This window comes from Schistocerca cancellata, chromosome 5, assembly GCF_023864275.1.
Source record: "Schistocerca cancellata isolate TAMUIC-IGC-003103 chromosome 5, iqSchCanc2.1, whole genome shotgun sequence".
NCBI lineage: Eukaryota > Metazoa > Arthropoda > Insecta > Orthoptera > Acrididae > Schistocerca > Schistocerca cancellata.
In genome coordinates, this window is record NC_064630.1 from 477,397,090 (window position 1) to 477,418,340 (window position 21,251).

Genomic DNA, 21,251 nt, shown 5'->3' on the forward strand with positions numbered 1-21,251 from the left:
AGGCGTGCAAAGGATAGAGTAGCGTGGAGGGCTGCATCAAACCAGTCTCCGGAGAAGACCAGCACCATCTAACAATACCACCACTTGCAAAGTAGATTAGAAATCAAATTAATAATGTTGCTCACACAGCATATGTTTGCTTTATCGGGCAACAACAAAGTTATTGACTGTGCATGGTATCGCTAGAATGGAAATAATGAGGTCACTGTAAAAAAGTCATTAATTTGGCATTTATCTTGAAGGGATTATCACATAGATTTCGTCGAAGTCGTTATGGCTCATCTTGTTGATTCTAGGGTGATTCCACTTTGACAGCTAGAAGGTCCAGATCTGTATTTTAGCAACATTTGAAGACCTAACAAACGCGTTTTTCAGGAAATTCTTAATGATCAAACAATCCCAGATCAGAACAATAGTATGGTAGAAGTAATTTTTGACTTGGTGTTCACGATCCACATTTTTATTAAACTTCTTTTAAATTCAAATATACTTCTTCTCAATTGTCACATCATCAAGAAAACAGTTTTGTATCAATGTTTATACATTTGATTTCTACTTTAACCAAACACAAGACTTGGCTGTTCATTTACTAGGCAAAATGACAACTTAACTTCTGCCAAAGTGAAACAAAGACTGCTCTGTGCGCATTCGCGCCAAAACGGTTACAAGTAAGTCAAAGATTATGACAGTCTCACAGAAATGAATAAACACAAGAACCATGTCACTGTAATATATCGATACATCGGAGTACCTATACATTAATAAAACCAATTGTGAACATTGTCACAAAAATATGTCTGTTACTTCGCAGGAAAGTAGTACGATATTACTGGTTTCGAGAACTGGGGTTGGAGTGCCGTAATGGTCACGTAAATAAAGAACCATTACAACCAGCACCACCACCACCACCACCACAACAACAACAACAACAGCATTACCAGGAGAAGATGACAAACAAATCGTACTCCAAGTAAAAGTTAACACACTATCATGGAGGCACTATAATTTTTGGGTGACTTTGAAAAGTAGCTGAAAGTGGAAACTTGAAAACATAGCAACTCTTCTGTCTTTCCTATGTGTGTATGATTCTGTTTCATCAAAGAACCGTGTTTTTTGGACTGTGTGACAGCATAAGGCAGTCCTAACCAAGTGCAGCTTAACGTGAAAGTTAGACCGGTAGTGTCAATACACGAGCTCGTCTTTTTCACTGCTGTAGAACAATTCAGTTGCAACTGTAATGTCACGAATGAATTGTACTCGAAATCCTTGCGTAATAATGCAGACAGTTTTATTTTGGTACAATGAAGAATTTCTGCTGACGAATCTGTGTATCAGGTTACTGCTGACACAGGATATTCCTCTTTCAGGCCCATAGACGTAGGATAAACAGTCACACTTGCGGAGTTTCACGTCCACGATCTTCAGAATCTTTTGCAATCGCTCTGACGTGTTAAACTGAATGTAGTCCCAGAATTCGGGCACAGATGTCACTCGTGGCCGCAGAAAGGTATACCAGTAAGACGAGTAGCTTGTGCTGTGGGGACGCATGCCTGCCAGGTACGCTACATCAGTGTTTAAGTTTTGCCGCTGTGCGGAGGAGAGGAGTGTGCTGAGACATGTAATTGGCCTCCATGCACGAGGATGCTGATTCGGCCCTTTTTGTGCATCTCGGTAACGGGCTATATGGTGAAGTGACAGAGGTCTGTATTCCAGCAATGTTCTGCCAATGATCCCATTTCATTTTACCGCAGGACATGGCCGCAACCATCGTCACGGGCATGGGGAAACGACGTAATTTTCCGTCAAGAATGTGACAACCAAAGAAATCTAAGTCATCAGAGATTGGTACAGCTACAGCATTTCTCGCCGCAGCAGAGCTAAATCTGCGAAGTAATGCAATAGCAGTCATTTCTAGAAATGCGTAATGAATTAAAAGTCTGTCGCTAGATTCCAGGAGGCGGCAAGTATCAAGACCACTTGACTACCTCTCGGACGCCTGAGGGCATAGGCGAAAAGTCTGAAAGCACTGCGTGTCATGCAGCACGGCGATGAAAGACTAGATACAACTTTTTATTCACTCAGCCCTCTTTTATTACAGTACAACACAAATCTCATATCGCAGGAAAGTTATCACTCACCAGTAAAAGTTGTATTTTCATTTTGCTGCTCTTCTGCTTTTGCCATTTCATAGAAAAATGCATCTATGAGATCTCTCTTTTTCCCTGGCGTATATGTTGCCTTATGGTCTTCGATAATTGTCTGAAAAAGAAAAAAAGGTTTTTGTTATAACACTGAGAAGAAATTGTAACCTAAAAGTATATGCAGACCAATAAGAACAAGAGAGATAATAAAAGAAAATGTTGTTTCAAATAAAACAAACAGGCAATTACAGCCTAGTATTTTACAGGCCACAAAAACTAAGCAGCCCATTATTTTATCACTCATTAATATCAAAGAGCCAGTCACAGCCATTAATACGGAACAGCCAACCAATATGTAGCCACTTGTTCAAAAGTATGCGAATGGCCTTAATTTTGCGCCGTATTCAGTAGTATCCGAATGACCTGTATTATTTATAAAAAAATAATGCCTTATTGGAGTAATTTCCAGTATTTCCACGACAAAAATATGTAAACAAACTTGCACACTGAAACGCGAGCACACACACACACACCCACCCACACACACACACACACATATATATATATATATATATACACACACACACACACACACACACACACACACACATATATATATATATATATATATATATATATATATATATATATATATATACAGGGTGAGTCACCTAACGTTACCGCTGGATATATTTCGTAAACCACATCAAATACTGACGAACCGATTCCACAGACCGAACGTGAGGAGAGGGGCTAGTGTAATTGTTTAATACAAACCATACAAAAATGCACGGAAGTATGTTTTTTAACACAAACTTACGTTTTTTTAAATGGGACCACGTTAGTTTTGTTAGCATATCTGAATATATAAACAAATACGTAATCAGTGCCGTTTGTTGCATTGTAAAATGTTAATTACATCCGGAGATATGGTAACATAAAGTAGACGCTTGAAACCTCCGACGTTCAGTTGCGTGTTGTAACAAACACGGGCCACGGTCGACGAGCAGCATCTGCAGTGACATGTTTACGATGACGACCGTGTTTACGAGTGTGGCTATAGTGCACTGTTGTGGTTTGGTCTAACTGTCGCAGTGTCCGCATGTAGCGCTTGCTGCTATTGTTATTCTGCATTCGTCTCCGCACGCTGTCCAGTTGTAGTACACCTTGTTACCAGACGTCTGTGATAGTGTAGTGTTGTAGGAACTGTGACCATGGTGTATTCGAACTCTGAAAAGGCGGAGATGATACTCATCTATGGCGAGTGTCGACGAAATGCAGCTGAAGCCTGCAGGGTGTATACAGAACGGTACCAGGACAGAGAGCATCCAACGTGCCGCACATTGCAAAACATCTACCGCCAACTGTATGCAACAGGTATGGTCGTAGCACGCAAACGGGTCCGTAACAGGCCCGTCACAGGAGTAGCGGGTGCAGTTGGTGTGTTAGCTGCTGTTTCCATGAACCCAAACATGAGTACACGGGACATTGCGAGAGCCGGTGGACTGAGTCAAAGTAGTGTCACGCGCATACTGCATCGTCACCGCTTTCACCCGTTTCATGTGTCGCTACATCAACAATTACATGGTGATGACTTTAATCATCGAGTGCAATTCTATCAATGGGCATTAACAGAGAATGCGTTGCAGTTCTACCTGGTTACCGACTAAGCGGGTTTGACAAACCACGGGGCAGTGAATCTACGGAACATGCATTACTGGGCCGTGGACAATCCTCGCTTGCTCAGACAGGTAGAGCGACAGCGACCGTGGACTGTAAATGTATGGTGCGGAATCATTGGCGACCACCTCATTGGTCCTCACTTCATTGCAGGGGCCCAAACAGCTGCAACATACATCGCGTGTCTACAGAATGATCTGCCAACGTTGCTCGATAATGTCCCACTGGAAACGCGTCGACGTATGTGGTATCAGCATGATGGTGCACCTGCACATTTCGCAATTAACACTAGGCTGACCCTTGGCAGGATGTTCGACGGGCGTTTCATAGGACGTGGAGGACGCAGAAATTGGCCAGACCGTTCTCCTGATCTTACACCTCTGGACTTCTTTCTGTGGGGTACGTTAAAGGAGAATGTGTACCGTGACGTGCCTACAACCCCAGAGGATATGAAACAACGTATTGTGGCAGCCTGCGGCGACATTACACCAGATGTACTGCGGCGTGTACGACATTCATTACGCCAGAGATTGCAATTGTGTGCAGCAAATGATGGCCACCACATTGAACATCTATTGGCCTGACATGTCGGGACACACTCTATTCCACTCCGTAATTGAAAACGGAAACCACGTGTGTACGTGTACCTCACCCCTCATGGTAATGTACATGTGCGTCAGTGAAAAAGACCAATAAAAAGGTGTTAGCATGTGGACGTAATGTGCTGTTCCACTCTCTTCTGTACCTAAGGTCCATCACCGTTCCCTTTGGATCCCTACGTAATTCGGTGCTGTCCGATACACACGATCGAACAGCGGAGGAGTGGTACTCTAGCGTCAACTTTAGGTTACAATATCTCCGGATTTAATTAACGTTTTACAATGCAACAAACGGCACTGATTACGTATTTGTTTATATGTTCAGATGTGCTAACAAAACTAACGGGGTTCCATTGAAAAAACGTAAGTTTGTGTTAAAAAACATACTTCCGTGCATTTTTTGTGGTTTGTATTAACCAGTTACACTAGCCCCTCTCCTCACGTTCGGTCTGTGGAATCGATTCGTCAGTATTTGATGTGGTTTACGAAATATGTCCAGCGGTAATGTTAGGTGACTCACCCTGTATATATATACAAACGGGCGCTCACAATGGCTACATCAAGTGTCACAATATTGCATAGAAAAATTCTAAATCGTTAGCAGTTAGTATTACTGTTAATTAAGTCAACAAATATTTTTGTTATAGACAAATTCAGTAATTGCAATAAAGTTCTTAAAACCTAATGTGATTATGTGGGATACTAGGAAGACTATTTTAAATTATAAAACTGATTGTTTGGTTGCATAAAAATTATTATAGGCTGAGACCGAATGGGCACTGACAATTTATTCAAGATTATTCGTAGATTTATTTTATGAGTTTCTCGTACTTTCTAACCTGTATTTTGGTATATCCAGATTTGCTTTATTTCTGGAATCATAATGGCGAATTTATTCCCAGACTCCACGTTGTTCGTTATTGCCTTTGATGTAAACTCCGCAAACATATAGACACAGATTAACGATTTTCAGTAATCTCAACTTTGAAAAAAGAGGTGACAGTGCTCCATAGGACACTCCTCGCACATTACACAAATATCTTCTTCTAGTTTTTAAAATGTAAGGTCTTCTGTCAACATTTCATTTGTAGGGTTCATGAATATTGCTGTTATTAGCGACGCATATATAGATGTATACACTAAGTGTAAGGTTGGTGTAAGGGTGTAAGTGCAAATATTTTTACATGCGGTGCCTTAACATGTACATGAATCAGTCTGATTATTGTTTCTTCTCTGTATCGAACAATCATCCAAACAACATCTCACAATCTCTAGGGCCAGATGTTTTCTGCAGAGTCATTACTAGACCACTATGCAGACTACGGCTGTCAGTATAGACTAACCGTTTTCCGTCAATGTGCCCACATTTCAACACATGACGTGCAGCCAGGCGAAAGTAAACATTAATGGCTTGATCTTGCCACACATATTTGGAGGTACTAACCAACCTAAAAACATACAGCTTGTAATAGCTATAATTATTATTCTGTAAATTACGTAAATACTGATGTAATGTTGTTCAGTACACCGCACTCAGTCACCAGTAGAAATATCTAAGTATCTGCACTTATACCGGTTACACCCTTGTATATTTGTGAAGCACTGCTAGCACATGAAAATTTTCTCAAAAAATAAGCAACTTTTGTACTGCAGATAGCCAGTGAGCTTCCTGTTGAAAGCTGGCAACAGAGGGTTTTCTCTCTTGGTACAAAATGTAGCAGGCTTACAGAAAAAAGCTCGACGTCAGTGAACTTGTATGCAAAGGTATTTCGACACTGGGAAAAGTGACCGATTGTAAGTGCCAGTAGTTTCTTTCTCCTCAGATTACATTCTCTAGTGCCTCTTACAAGGGTAATCCCAAAAGTAGGGTCTCCTATTTTTTATAAGTGCATAGACCTGTTTATTTCTACAATGGTTTACATCAGTTTACAGCTTGAACATTTAGCTATTTTAGACATAATAACCATTTCTGTCGATGCATTTTTGTAGACGCTGTGGCAGTTTTTGTACGTTCATGTCATACCAGCTCGCCGCCATGCTGTTCAGAAAGTTATGAATCGCTTTCCGGCCAAATGTTCTTTAAACCTAGGGAACAAGTGATAGTCACTGGGCGCCAAGTCAGGACTGTAGGGTGGGTGGGTGATTATGATCCGCTGAAACTGTTGCAGGAGAGCAACGGTTTGCCGAGCGATGTTTGGGCGAGCGTTGTCATGGAGAATGTGTACGCCCTTGCTCAACATTTCTCTTCTCCGGTTCCGAATTGCCCGTTTGAGTTTTTTCAGAGGCTCACAGTACCTGCCAGCGTTAATTGTGGTCCCACCGATTCAGCTCCGACAACGAGGTGAAAGAAGAGGTTCATAGCTTTCTGAACAGCATGGCGGCGAGCTGGTATGACATGGGCATACAAAAACTGTCACAGCGTCTAAAAACAAAATGCATCGACAGAAATGGTGATTATGTCGGTATATACTGATTGGAACACTGAGCGACAAAGTGTAGAGACCTGAAAAGGGACTACCTCGAATAATAAGTTATTTTTAACTTACAAATACTATCTTTCGATGTCAGACTGAGAAATTTTTCTGCTGAAACCAGTAGTGCATATGTGTACTTAAATTTAGTGAGCCTTGACTTGTAGTGCTTACCACAAAATATGCGCGCGCCATCTCGTTGAACTTGATGAGTGCGTTGTATCCCGTTGCCTCGGGCTGGATGAATCGCAGCCAAGGCATGGCGCTGAGTTTGCCTCCAGCCATGTCGAAGGCGCGCGAACGAGTTTCTATTAGATTGAGCAGCGTCTGCAGGCGCTGGTCGCCGCGGGAGAAGCGGTATCCTGCACAGTTCGACGGCCAAACCTCAGCCCACCTTGTACTCAGCCTTCATAGCAGTACTGTTTTCACGTTTTGGTTGTAGAGCTGAGGAGAACGTGTGCTCCTTTTATGTTCCTATGTAAAACGTCATTGGTAGAGTTAGTGAGTGTACTTTACACGTTGAAGAACTAGCTGTACCCATCCATACTTTGTGGTTGCTGAGTCTGCTTAAATGAAAGCAAAGAAAAGAGAAAGTATCGCCGCGAATATCCTCAATCCCGTTGGTAGTGACCACCTCCTCATGCTTCTCACCCCCATCTTCTCAACCTGTGGCCCTCCACACGCCCCCCACCCATGTCCCCCGAAGTCCATCCATGACTACCGCTGCCCCGACTGAGATACCGAACGGGACTCCATTGCCTCACAGGTCGAAAGCCACCCCCTTACCTTTCACCATCCGGCTGACATCACCCCTGCCTCTTCCTTCCTCCAGAAGACCATCACTCCCGCTGTGTAGGCTCACGCTCCTACCAAATTCATCCACCCTCACCACCCTACACTTTCCCCATAGGCCATCCTCCTTCTTCATGAGCCCCGGAGGCTCTACTGCTCTTTCCTCCGCACCCGTGACTGGGATACACTCCTCCGCCACTGGCAATGACAATGACACACCATGAACCTCCTTAAAGCAAAGAAACACAGGACTGGCGCCAGACATGTACAAGCCTCAACTCCACCCTCCCTCTCAACTCCTGGACGTACTGGTCAGCCTTCCACTGCCTTACTGGTAGCCATCCCACTCCACATTACCCTCTTCTCCATGACAACTGCCCCCTCCATGACAATCTCAATATGACTAGTCATTTTGCTTCCCACCTAACCGAGATCTTCTCCATTCCTGATGATCCTCATTTTCATTACTCACTCTTCCCCACCATCCTTGAATGCACTGATACCTCTGTCCCACTGCTCGCCCCCAGTTTCCAGCACTTGGTTCAGTTACCCCTCTCAGACATAAACACACCCATCATTGCACATGGCATCACACTCATCCTCCGCTCCAAACGCAACACTGCCCCTGGTCACTACAGTGTCACATGCTGCCACCTCAAGGAATCCCCTCAACCGTTCCTGGCTACCCTTAATACTGTGTACAACATCCTCCTCTCCACTGGCATCTACCCCAACCCATGGAAGACTTCCCATGTTCTGCTGTTCTCTAAATGCAATAAAGCCCCCTCTGACACCTCTTTCTGTCATCCCATCTGCCTCACCTCCATGTTCAGTAAGATCTTCAAACCCATCCTCTCCCACTGTATTCATATCCAACGTAACCTGCACCACCCCCTTACCCACTGTGGCTTCTGGCCCTCCTTGTCAGCTGACGACCAGCTCCTTAACCTTAACAGTCTTCTTTCCCTCCAACTTCCGTTACTCCGCTATCTTTGTTTCCCTTGACTCCAGAACGCCTGCGACCGTGTCTGGCATCCTGGGCTCCTCTTCAAACTCAAGACATATGCTCTCCCTATCAATTTCGTCTATCTCGTTGCTTCCTTCCTCTCCCATCGTCCCTCCTATGTCAATATCCACAATTCCAACTCCCGTACTTTCTATTCCACTGCTGATGTGCCCCAAGGCTCCATCCCTTCCCCTCTCTTCTATCTCCTGTAGACTGCTGATATACCTAACTGCCCCCACATCCTCCCCCCACCTATTCATCTCCTCCAATTTGCTGATGACACCACCTTTCTGGCTCTTTATCCTACCCTTCAACAGTCTCAATGTACCCTCCAAACCCATCTTGACCAGTTCAACACTTGGTGCAACCAGTGGTTCCTTTGTATCAACCCCTCCAAGACCCGGGTAATCATCATAGGCCACACCACTCGCTCCTTCTGTCTCCATCATCTCTACCTAACCATTTATGGTTGTCCTATTCACTACACTCTCAACCTAAAATACCTAGGCCTCGCTCTTGACCGCCACTTCACCTGGACTCTCCATCTCCTTATGATGCAACACACAGCCCACAATGGACTCTGCCTCCTGAAACTCCTGTCCAGCTGGACATGGGGACTCCACCATCCTTCACACCTCCAAATCCTGTACCCACCACATCCTTTACCGGCCGGAGTGGCCGAGCGGTTCTAGGCGCTACAGTCTGGAATCGCGCGACCGCTACGGTCGCAGGTTCGAATCCTGCCTTGGGCATGGATGTGTGTGATGTCCTTAGTTAGGTTTAAGTAGTTCTAAGTTTTAGGGGACTGATGACCTCAGAAGTCCCATAGTGCTCAAAGCCATTTGAACCAAGCCACATCCTTTGTTATGCCAGTTATACTTGGATTTCGCCGTTCTCAGATTCTATAAGGCTCTCCACCTCGCCTTCTACATCCACCTTCCGTCCCCCAAGTGCATCCTCTACGACATCATCCCCTTCCCCCACCTCCTTCTTTTCCTTGAATACTTCTGCACCCTGTGTATCATCTGCTGACTCGATACCCCTCACCCCCTGGTGTCCCACTCCCTCTCAAGCCCCAGCCTGTTGCCATGCCTTTACCATTGTGTCACACCCTCTCCATCTGCACACCCTCCACCTCTGTTGCGCGTTGATATTTGTAATTATAGACACTCTGGAAATATTGATTATCCTTGAATTAATGTTTTATATTCCATGATGTACGTTCCTTGGAAAGAAATATAATAAATGTTGTATTGGAATCACGGTGTTGTGTGTCCGTATTATTTTGGTGTCAAAACCCGGGAAGAAATTGCGATTTCATGCGTGATTTCAACAATTAACGGCTTACTTCACGCTGTAGGAAACAAGAGACGACGTCGGACCGCATCACAAGCTAAGTTCATTCCAATATAATATGATCGAATGAACTGGTTGCTTCAAACTATTTTTGCGGCTTTGCATTGAAAACCTGAAACTTGCACTCAGAGTAGCCAGTTTTGTTAAAAGGTTTTCCTTCACTTGCGTTTGCGCATACGCTGCTTGTTAAACGTTTAAGCTATTCACAAGCGCACTCCTAAACAATCTTACAACAGCCGTCTTTAGTAAGACATAATGCAGGACGAATCAGAGATACAGTTAGCAAACTTCAAAAGAAAGCGAACTAGGGAGAGGACTAATGCTACGCGGTTTTCTGCGGCTGTTGATGCTCTTGCCATAGAAAGCCCGTTTGATGATTTTGAACATTACAGGGAACGTCTTCAAGAAACTCTAGAGAAGCTCGTTTCATTATATGACGCTATTCATAATATATAGACAAAGTCAAACGCGCTATAAAGAAGGCTACAAAAGCAACTGATTACAAGCTTTCAGCCACAACGTCGCAGATGAATATCACGTCACCACCAGTGCTCACACAACGAACTGTGTTCCACTCTGTCAAGCTACCAGCAATTAAGCTTGAGTCATTTTGTGGAGATGTCGAAATGTGGTCCCGCTTCTGGGAACAATTTGAATCGACCATTGATAAAGAGCCATCCCTTTCTACAGTAAACAAACATGTTTTCCTACGAGGGTATCTGTCAGATGAAACGAAGTTGCTAGTAGATGGAATACTTATAACGGCTAACACTTATGAAGAGACAAAGAAAATTTTATTGAATAGATACGGAGATGGCAATCGTATTATACAGGCGCACCTCGATTATTTGGATGCGCTAAGGCCTGTACAGTCAGCGACACCTGAAACGCTGAACAGAACATTCCTGGAATGTAACCGTCGTATTCAAGCACTGCGTGCCTTAGGGGAAGACGTCGTGGCATACGGTAAAATTCTCACTCCGAAAATTCTGCGTGCATTTCCCGCTGAAATGTGCCAGAAATGGGTCATTCATGCTAGAAGAACCGAAGTAGAGGAAGGAGCACTGCGTGCCTTAGGAGAAGACGTCGTGGCATACGGTAAAATTCTCACTCCGATAATTCTGCGTGCATTTCCCGCTGAAATGTGCCAGAAATGGGTCATTCATGCTAGAAGAACCGAAGTAGCGGAAGGAGATGTACTGAAACTACTTAACTTTTTGGAAGAAGAAGTTCGTGGTGCTCTCACTGCACAAAAGATTCTCCTAGCTTTACGCCCACTGCCGCAGCGCTTCATATAAATTCAATGCAAGCGAAAAATCCGCGTAAACCTAAACGAGAACATCGCCATTCTGTCATGCAGTGTAACATCTTGTAGTAACATCGGTAGAACATAACGTAGGACGTAGGAAATCAGCATACATTGCACCATTTAGATTGCCATCGATAAAGTGGTGGCCAATTATCCTTCCTCCCATAATGCCGCACCGTACATCAACCCGCCAAGGTCGCTGATGATCCACTCGTCACAACCATCGTGGATTTTCCGTCGCCCAGTTGTGCATATTATGCCGGTTTACGTTACCGCTGTTGGTCAATGACGCTTCGTTGCTAAATAGAACGCGTGCAAATATCTGTCGTCGTCCGCAATTTCTCTTGTGCCCAGTGGCAGAACTGTACACGATGTTCAAAGTCGGCGCCATGCAATTCCTGGTGCATAGAAATATGGTACGGGAGCAATCGATGTTGATGTAGCATTCTCAACACCAACGTTTTTGAGATTCCCGATTCTCGCGCAACTTGTCTGCTACTGATGTGCGGATTAGCCGCGACAGCAGCTAAAACACCTACTTGTGCATCATCATTTGTTGCAGGTCGTGGTTGACGTTCCACATGTGGCTGAACACTTCCTGTTTCCTTAAATAATGTAACTATCCGGCGAACGGTCCGGTCACTTGGATTATGTCGTCCAGGATACCGAGCACCATACATAGCACACGCCCGTTGGGCATTTTGATGACAATAACCACACATGAACACGATATCGACCTTTTCCGCAATTGGTAAACGGTCCATTTTAACACTGGTAATGTATCACGAAGCAAATACCGTCCGTACTGGCGGAATGTTACGTCATACCACGTACTTATACGTTTGTGACTATTACAGCACCATCTATCACAAAGCGAAAAATGTGGTCCAACTAAAACATTCATATTTCTTTACGTACTACACGAATATGTAATAAAAATGGGGGTTCCTATTTTTTAAAAAACGCAGTTGATATCCGTTTGATCTATGGTAGCACCATCTAGCGGGCCAACCATAGCGCTATCCTGTTTCCCCCTTCAAGCTAGACGAGTTCGTTCTTTGTAGTTTTTTCGTTTGATGCATATTTCGTGAGATATTTGGCCCAGTAATTATTATGGACCACCCTGTATACATAGAAACAAGCCTGTATTAGAATGCAGTTTTGTGTGAAAATTTCAAAGCAATCAGTCAAGAACTTTTGGTGATTCGTGATTTTGAACAAATAGAATATTTTTTTAAACTGCAATTTAATACAGCACTGAAGATGTTTCTCGCATCCTAGCGTCCAAAGCCTCCTGTGTTCCCAATATTCCCTCTCAAAATTCCTCTGGCAAATAGCTCTTCTGACTCCCTCTTCACATGATGTTTTCAGGCATCCTAATCTCCTTCTCTAAGTCGAAATCCTTTCCATCATCTTCTTAGGCCTTCTGTCCTCACCAAAGCAGCATACGTGGCTAAAGCTTTTCAAGATATTTACTTTGATTATATTCATTACTTTGGTGCTCTGGTTAATCCTCTTATCAGTGCCTTCGTTATTAATTTTATATCGTAGTGTCAACCTACAGCAATATCTCCGAAATCCCATCTCCATTCACCAGAAGTTCCTCCTAATTCTACCAGTTATTTTCCTTGTTTCTACTCCACCCATTGCTATTCTTTCTACAACAGTTTTAAATATCCTAATCTTCATTTCTGATCTAATACGTATGGTTCTCGAGACGGAGATAATTTTTTTTTTTTTTTTTTTTTTTTATACTGTCAGAGCGGCAGTTTGAGCAAAACGAATGTACATGACTAGCTCATGCCTATGTAGAGAATTTAAAATAAGTGTAAACAAATATCAGCAAGCGTGAGCCTCCGCCGAACACCACCAGAAGTATAGACTAATTCTGAGTACGGATCCCTTATGTAGACGGTAGGTGGAAAACTGCAGATTGGCTAGCCTGCATTCATAGCCGTCCGCAAATATTTTAGCAAGAGGGGCCCAGATTCCAAAATAGCCATTCTAATTACCTGATTCAGTGCGAAGAACACGTCATGCACCAGTAAATATGTCTGACATGAGATACACAAAATACGACGTCTGATAGTTACCCAGTCGTCATTTGCTGAAGGTAGATTATATTTTTTTAACAACCTGCAATTAAGACTCATGTAAGTTAATCCAGTTTATCAAACGAGTTAGGTAATAAAGATAGAAAGTGTTCACAAAAGTTATTTTAATTCGCATACCAATAATAAAAATTCGATTGTCGTGTTGTCCCCTTGTGAGTTACTACGGGTAAAGGCTATACTCGACAACCGAAATAAATTATTAGTTCCTTTTGCCGATTCCCTGACTCAGACAACATAGTCGCTGGAAAGTTCATGGGATATTTAAGGCTTATTTCCCGTAGATACCTGACTCACGGTATTGTCGTTGATGGGAACTTCAATCATCCGTCGATTTGTTGGCGAAAAGATACTTTTATAGTCGGTGGTAGGTGTGAAACAACGTCCGACATTATACTGCAAGCTGTCTCCTTAATTACACTGACCTATTAGTTTAGGAGTAGAGACGAAGTGTAAACAATTGCAATGGCACAGGAGGCATACTAGCGACAAACAATTCTGAGGAACTAGAGAGCTACATAACGGATAAAGGAATTAATGAACACAAGATCGTGGTAACCATCCAAATCCACCAAAAATGAATGAAAAACATATATATCTGTTTCTAAAAACCAGAGACAGATTGGTGCCTTCCCAGAGTCAGTCACCATTTCTTCCACACTAATTATATAAGCGTGGACAAATACTGGGTCAACTTCAATGAAATAGTATTGACGGCAGCTGAGAGTTTAATATCAAGTAAATTAATAACAGACAGAACAGATCCCTCTTAGCAAGCAGAACGGGTCAGGGTGCTGTTACAGAAGCAACCACTTTTATAAGTTCGCACCATCTCCATGATTCACAACCGTTTACAGAAGCTCGAAACAGTGCAAAATTCATTACGAGGTGCCTTTAACAAAGTTCTATGACGAAATATTGCATCAAAAACTTGCAAAAAATTCAAAGATTTTCTGGTTGTATGGAAAGTATACCAGCAACATGACATATTTATTACCTTCGTTGTGTAATAGCAGTGGTAATGTAACCCACGAGAACTTCACTAAACCGCAGTTACCAAACACAGCTTTCCATGATATGGACAGGTGAGGCGGTTATACGTTATACCGAGGTGTAGAAGGAGAGATTTGTGTGTTGCAGTAGCCGGCCGGTGTGACCGAGCGGTTCTAGACGCTTCAGTCTGGAACAGCGCGACCGCTGCGGTCGCAGGTTCGAATCCTGCCACGGGCATGGATGCGTGTGATGTCCTTAGGTTAGTTAGGTTTAAGTAGTTCTAAGTTCTAGAGGACTGATGACCTCAGATGTTACGTTCCATAGCGCACAGAGCCATTTGTGTTGGAATAATGTGTGGACTGGATTTGGATGTTTCGATGGTACTGATAGGCGTGTCATGCGAGAGATCGGTAGTGGCTCATATACTGGGAAAGTGTGGGCAACATACCTGATAGCTCACGCTTGAAAATTGCTGACCATAACACAGAAAAAAATGGGAAATTGCTTTAAGACCCATTTAGTTGCAGAAAAACATACAACGGAAAAATTAATTACATCTCTGTAGTGAAAGCAAAGAAATACACGTCTAAAATTTCTTACCTTGGAGAAACACCAGTTTTTAAAATGGAATAATGAGTTTTAAGCTCTGTTAAAAATTGGCTTGAAGTCCAGAAACAGATTACATTATCGACAAAATTCAAGAGGGAATGAAATAAGCGGAAGATCAAGATCATTTTGCGTTTAGGTCCCATAGATGATGTCATTAGAGATGGAACACAAGCTCGAGTAGGGGAAAAGGGGGGAGAGAGGGGGATGAATATCAGCCAAGCCTTTTAAAAGGAGTCATCCCGATATTTGCCTTGAGCGATTTAGCTCAACCATGAAATAAGTAAACCAGGATAACGAGATGGAGATTTTGCAATTTTCTAACATCGCAACTTCCGTTTGTAGTACAACATGATCACCTCCCAGCACCCAATAGGATTCCTTTTTTACTTTCTTATTTTATTTTATTTATTTCTTTAGAGTCATTAGTCATGCAAATGTTTTGTTACGGTGTGCCACGAATTCCTTTCCTGTGTCATCCTTTTCGTCTCAAAGTGCCAATTGCAAATTACAGCCTCAATTATTTCCTGGATGTATTCCAATCTCTATCTTTCTCTATAGTTTTTACCCTCTAAAGTTTCCTCTGGTACCATGGAAGGAATTCCCTGATGTCTTAACACATATCCTACCACCCTACCCTTCTTCTTGTCCGGGTTTTCCTTATATTCCTTTCCTCTCCGATTCAGTGGAGAACCTAAACATGCTTTATCTTATCAGTTTGTAGCACCATACCGTAATGCTTGGAAATGGACTTAAAAATTTCTCTACAAAATCATAGTTTATGAATACTGCAATGCACAATGATAATTGTGAATTTTATCATTTTTCCCAAACATGGATTGTAGTTCTATGAAAATCAAAGGACGAATATAACTGGTCTAGAATCAGTGAGTGAACTCTACAATGTCTTTGATGGTTGATGAAAATCTACCATTGCGTTTTTCCCTTCGCTATCTTGAGCGAAGTATGTAAGCATCTGTTTTAATCCAATAGTATAATTTCATTAGTTGAATAATAATTATTTCGTATAACAATTTGTTTTATTCCAAGGAGTACGACACAGCACCCTCTTGATAAATGTTGACAAGAACTCTTTGTAGCTCATCGATATTTGGTAGCATTACGCTGACTAGAACATTCGATCTGACGGCGATAGCCACAGATCGAATCTTCTTAAAGTATAAATCTTGTTCAATCAGTAACTTTACTTTTTATTCAACACATAATAATCTGATCTTTTCTAAGTTACGCCGCAGTTTAAATTTCCCGCTTGTAGTCCATTATTGACGTTCTGACAAGTTAGTATTTTACGCCTGGGCAGGCGTAGCCGGATAAATAGCATACAGTGTTTTCATTCTAACTTCCTACTAAAATAATCATTTGAGGAATCATTTTAAATTTTAGCTGTTCTGTATCTAACTAAAGCCGAATTAGATACTTTGAACTTATGCAACGGTACTGCTAATTATAACGTTTCCGCCCTCCCATATTTTAAATACACTGCTAGAAATTGAAATAAGAACACCGTGAATTCATTGTCCCAGGAAGTGGAAACTTTATTGACACATTCCTTGGGTCAGATACATCACATGATCACACTGACAGAACCACAGGCACATAGACACAGGCAACAGAGCATGCACAATGTCGGCACTAGTACAGTGTATACCCACCTTTCGCAGCAATGCAGGCTGCTATTCTCCCATGGAGACGATCGTAGAGATGCTGGATGTAGTCCTGTGGAACGGCTTGCCATGCCATTTCCACCTGGCGCCTCAGTTGGACCAGCGTTCGTGCTGGACGTGCAGACCGCGTGAGACGACGCTTCATCCAGTCCCAAACATGCTCAATGGGGGACAGATCCGGAGATCTTGCTGGCCAGGGTAGTTGACTTACACCTTCTAGAGCACGTTGGGTGGCACGGGATACATGCGGACGTGCATTGTCCTGTTGGAACAGCACGTTCCCTTGCCGATCTAGGAATGGTAGAACGATGGGTTCGATGACGGTTTGGATGTACCGTGCACTATTCAGTGTCCCCTCGACGATCACCAGTGGTGTACGGCCAGTGTAGGAGATCGCTCCCCACACCATGATGCTGGGTGTTGGCCCTGTGTGCCTCGGTCGTATGCAGTCCTGATTGTGGCGCTCACCTGCACGGCGCCAAACGCGCATACGACCATCATTGGCACCAAGGCGAAGCGACTCTCATCGCTGAAGACGACACGTCACCATTCGTCCCTCCATTCACGCCTGTCGCGACACCACTGGAGGCGGGCTGCACGATGTTGGAGCGTGAGCGGAAGACGGCCTAACGGTGTGCGGGACCGTAGCCCAGCTTCATGGAGACGGTTGCGAATGGTCCTCGCCGATACCCCAGGAGCAACAGTGTCCCTAATTTGCTGGGAAGTGGCTGTGCGGTCCCCTACGGCACTGCGTAGGATCCTACGGTCTTGGCGTGCATCCGTGCGTCGCTGCGGTCCGGTCCCAGGTCGACGGGCACATGCACCTTCCGCCGACCACTGGCGACAACATCGATGTACTGTGGAGACCTCACGCCCCACGTGTTGAGCAATTCGGCGGTACGTCCACCCGGCCTCCCGCATGCCCACTATACGCCCTCGCTCAAAGTCCGTCAACTGCACATACGGTTCACGTCCACGCTGTCGCGGCATGCTACCAGTGTTAAAGACTGCGATGGAGCTCCGTATGCCACGGCAAACTGGCTGACACTGACGGCGGCGGTGCACAAATGCTGCGCAGCTAGCGCCATTCGACGGCCAACACCGCGGTTCCTGGTGTGTCCGCTGTGCCGTGCGTGTGATCATTGCTTGTACAGCCCTCTCGCAGTGTCCGGAGCAAGTATGGTGGGTCTGACACACCGGTGTCAATGTGTTCTTTTTTCCATTTCCAGGAGTGTACAAACACGTTACTTGAAAAGTTTGTTTCCTTAGTCTTCTTCTTCCGAAAACGTTACTGGTGGAGCCTAGCGTAGGGCGAGATCCACATAGGTAACTTTATGTAATTAAACGTGTATAAATTTTATCTTGCCTTAGTACTAAAACTTGCTCTCGTTTTTCATGCTCTGCGACTGTAACCATTGTCAGGGACGTGATTCACAGTATTATTGCAAGAATTGAGAGACTAAAAAGCTGAGCAACTGGCATATTTTTGACGATTGTTAAGAGTTTGACTCGAGCAGAAAATTTATCTGGCTAAAACGTCGCGGCACAGCGCGCTGGTAAAATTAACTACTAGTATGGATTTTCTTTGCTGTTCGCGTGTGGCGCTTTACCCGTCAGGAGAAAGCGCTAGGGAAATAATTTGTCAGTGCCCACATTGACTGTGTACAAAATTTTAATATTTCAAAATTTATATGTTTGTTTTTCACAATGTGGCGGAAATAGTAATGTGTGGAGAGTGTTCACAGATATTCTTGCTGTGTCCAGCTATAGAGAATATTTCAGTTGTTGATTTTCATGTTAATAATGGAGTAAACGTGTGTGAAATTGCTGACATACCAAACACGTAAACTGAAGTGATAAATATTTGTGTACTGGTGTTGTGCTTATGAGTACGATAAGGATGCACAGGCAGCTTATAGCAGTGATGTTTCAAGTGTCAAATGCTGATAATTTTGACGCAACAGATGGCGAATCCGCCGTAGATAGAAACGATAACGCGAACGTTACCGTAGATGGATGTGAATCACTCGCGGATAGCAATCACGTTGCAATCGCAACAACAGATCTCAGTTCTGATTTTAGCTGAAGGTATTTCGAAGACTGAACAGTATTCTCCTTTTGTAATTCTCATGGGAATGACGAGACAACAGTCGCATCAGATTAGACAGCAGTCGCATCACGTAAGACAGCAGATGGATCATTTCCGAATGAAAGTAAGCAGCAGCTCAGTCATTTCAGAAATGACAATAGACAGCAGTTGGACCATTTTAAAACCGAAATCTCCACATGTTTGTATTCTCAATTGAAACAAATAAAAGCTGAGCTAACCGAACTTGTAAATAACCAGGTTAATGAACACGTAAGTTCTGAACTTGCTCCATTAACAGCCGCGCAGAAATGCACGGCATCTCAGTTAGCGGAAACTGACAACGGACAACAGACTACGTCAGCACAAATGACGACGTTAACGTCAGAAGTTGTCAGGCTCACCGTCACGCAACATGCAGTAGAAACTGATATGTGGAATTTCCAAGGTGCTCGCCGTGAAGTTCCAGAAACAGTCAAAAAACTTTCCGAAGAGGTGACTATGAAACAAACCGAACAAGAATCGATGAAAACTAATATTCAAGAATGTAGCGACGTGCTAGAACGGCTTTCTGCTAATCAAGAACAAAAATTCAATGAATTCTTGAAGCAGAAAGAAAACCAACTCGACGAGGTAGTAACTTCAGAGGTAAAGTAAGCTGCACGCAATTCTGTTGATGGGATACCGTAGAACAGACAGAAGCACGGAAGTCACTCAGGGCGGGTCTGTGTCAGATAAGGGAAACTCTAAATAAAGAGATACGGGAATGGAGAAATATTACAAAATTCAATAATTTAGAAAAGAAATTATCTGGGGTTAGAGAAATAGGTAATTACAGTCCCAGTTTAGTAAACAAAATGTCGAATTTAAATGATCGTGCGATACCAAGTGAGTGTTCCCAAGGAGAAGAGCAGACGATTAAAGTCTGGTGCTTGTTTTCCAGCATATCATATGTGGGCAGAGCCAACACTGTCTATTTTGCTACGGGAAGAAACTCTTTTAAAGATTCGACAATCACAAATTTTCATGTATTTTACATCCTGCAGTGTTCATACGATCGTTTCGAATTATTTTACCAAATTCAAGGTCAGAGCGACAGAAAATACACCAGGTGGCAGCACTTATTCAAGGTGATGGGACACTCTGGGAAACTGAAGCTACTGAATATTGTAAAACATTTGAACGTTTACAGCTAGGTTTCCTTGTTACGTACTGGTGGCAAGGTATTCAGGAACGATTGCGTCAACAGGTGTTCAATCCTGAGAGGTACAATAGAAAGAATGGTAATTTGCGGAAATATTTTGAGATGTTCCATATCCAACACGTAAAAATGACGATAGACCACCTTTCCCAAAAGTGAATGGTGGCAAAATTCAAATCCTCCTCGACTTATCCAGGGAATCCTTGTAAAAGACGTAGATCTGACACTGGATTTCAACCAAGATACTGCAAAACTGGGGGCGGTTCATAGTACAGCTGTAGTAAGAATGATAATTATGATCAAACTGTGGTCCTTCTGGAGGGAGTCCACGATGCAACAACAATAATAATAGTAATGTTAACCCGGTTAATAACTCAGCGACATTAACAATTACAGTCAGCACCGTACAACTCCCAGTGATCCCATGAACGTAATTGAAGTGGCTGAGGAGTCACGTTCTCAGGTGAGTAATGTGACAAACTAAGGTCGATCACGTCTTGCCCTCATATGTTGGCCGAGGAATGTAGTGAGGGCGAAATTCTTAAATAACTTCACCTTTTGCACTACAGTGATGATACCAATATGAGACAAGACAGTGTAAACAAACCCAAAAATATTGAGCAAGCAAATATCAAAACAGTGGTAGGCAATATTCCCTACAGTTGTGTTTTCAATACAGGTGCAGTTGACAGTGTGATTTCCCAGCACTTATTTGAACAAATAAATATCAGTAACGAAGCCCCTAAGTATCCAGTACAGAACTGTCGAGTTGTTGGTACTTTTGGCAGCAGGTCACAACCTGTCAAGTGGCAAGCATGGATCAAAGTAGAACTGGGAAATGGAGGAACTGAATCCCATTCCCTGTAATAGATAAACTGATTACCGACTGCATTTTTGGGCTTGATTTTCATAGAGAAAGGGGTGCAAAGACTGACCTATCTTTGTACAAATGCTACCTGTTGGCTAAGGACCAAGAAATATTAATAGATCTTATATGTATTGATATTATTGATATATATCGATATATTGATGTTATTCAATCTGTATATTGAGCAAGCAATAAACGAAACAAAAGAAAAGTTCGGAGTAGGTATCAAAATCCATGGAGAAGAAATAAAAACTTTGAGGTTCCCCGATGACATTGTAATTCTGTCAGAGACAGCAGAGGACTTGGAAGAGCAGTTGAACGGAATGGACAATGTCTTGAAAGGAGGA

At 43.1% G+C, this 21,251-nt stretch overlaps 1 protein-coding gene across 1 annotated transcript in view; it reads right to left on the bottom strand.

Annotated features, from left to right (window-relative positions):
• The window catches only part of LOC126188412 (methyl farnesoate epoxidase-like), a 162,028-nt gene that overhangs the window by 58,193 nt on the left and 82,584 nt on the right, over positions 1 to 21,251 (bottom strand). The window contains exons 4-5 of the mRNA XM_049930015.1: positions 7,066 to 7,253; positions 2,139 to 2,259 (exon numbers count right to left, since the gene is read on the bottom strand). Coding sequence (XP_049785972.1) covers positions 2,139 to 2,259; positions 7,066 to 7,253 — 309 coding nt within the window. The remainder of the gene's footprint in view (positions 1 to 2,138; positions 2,260 to 7,065; positions 7,254 to 21,251) is intronic.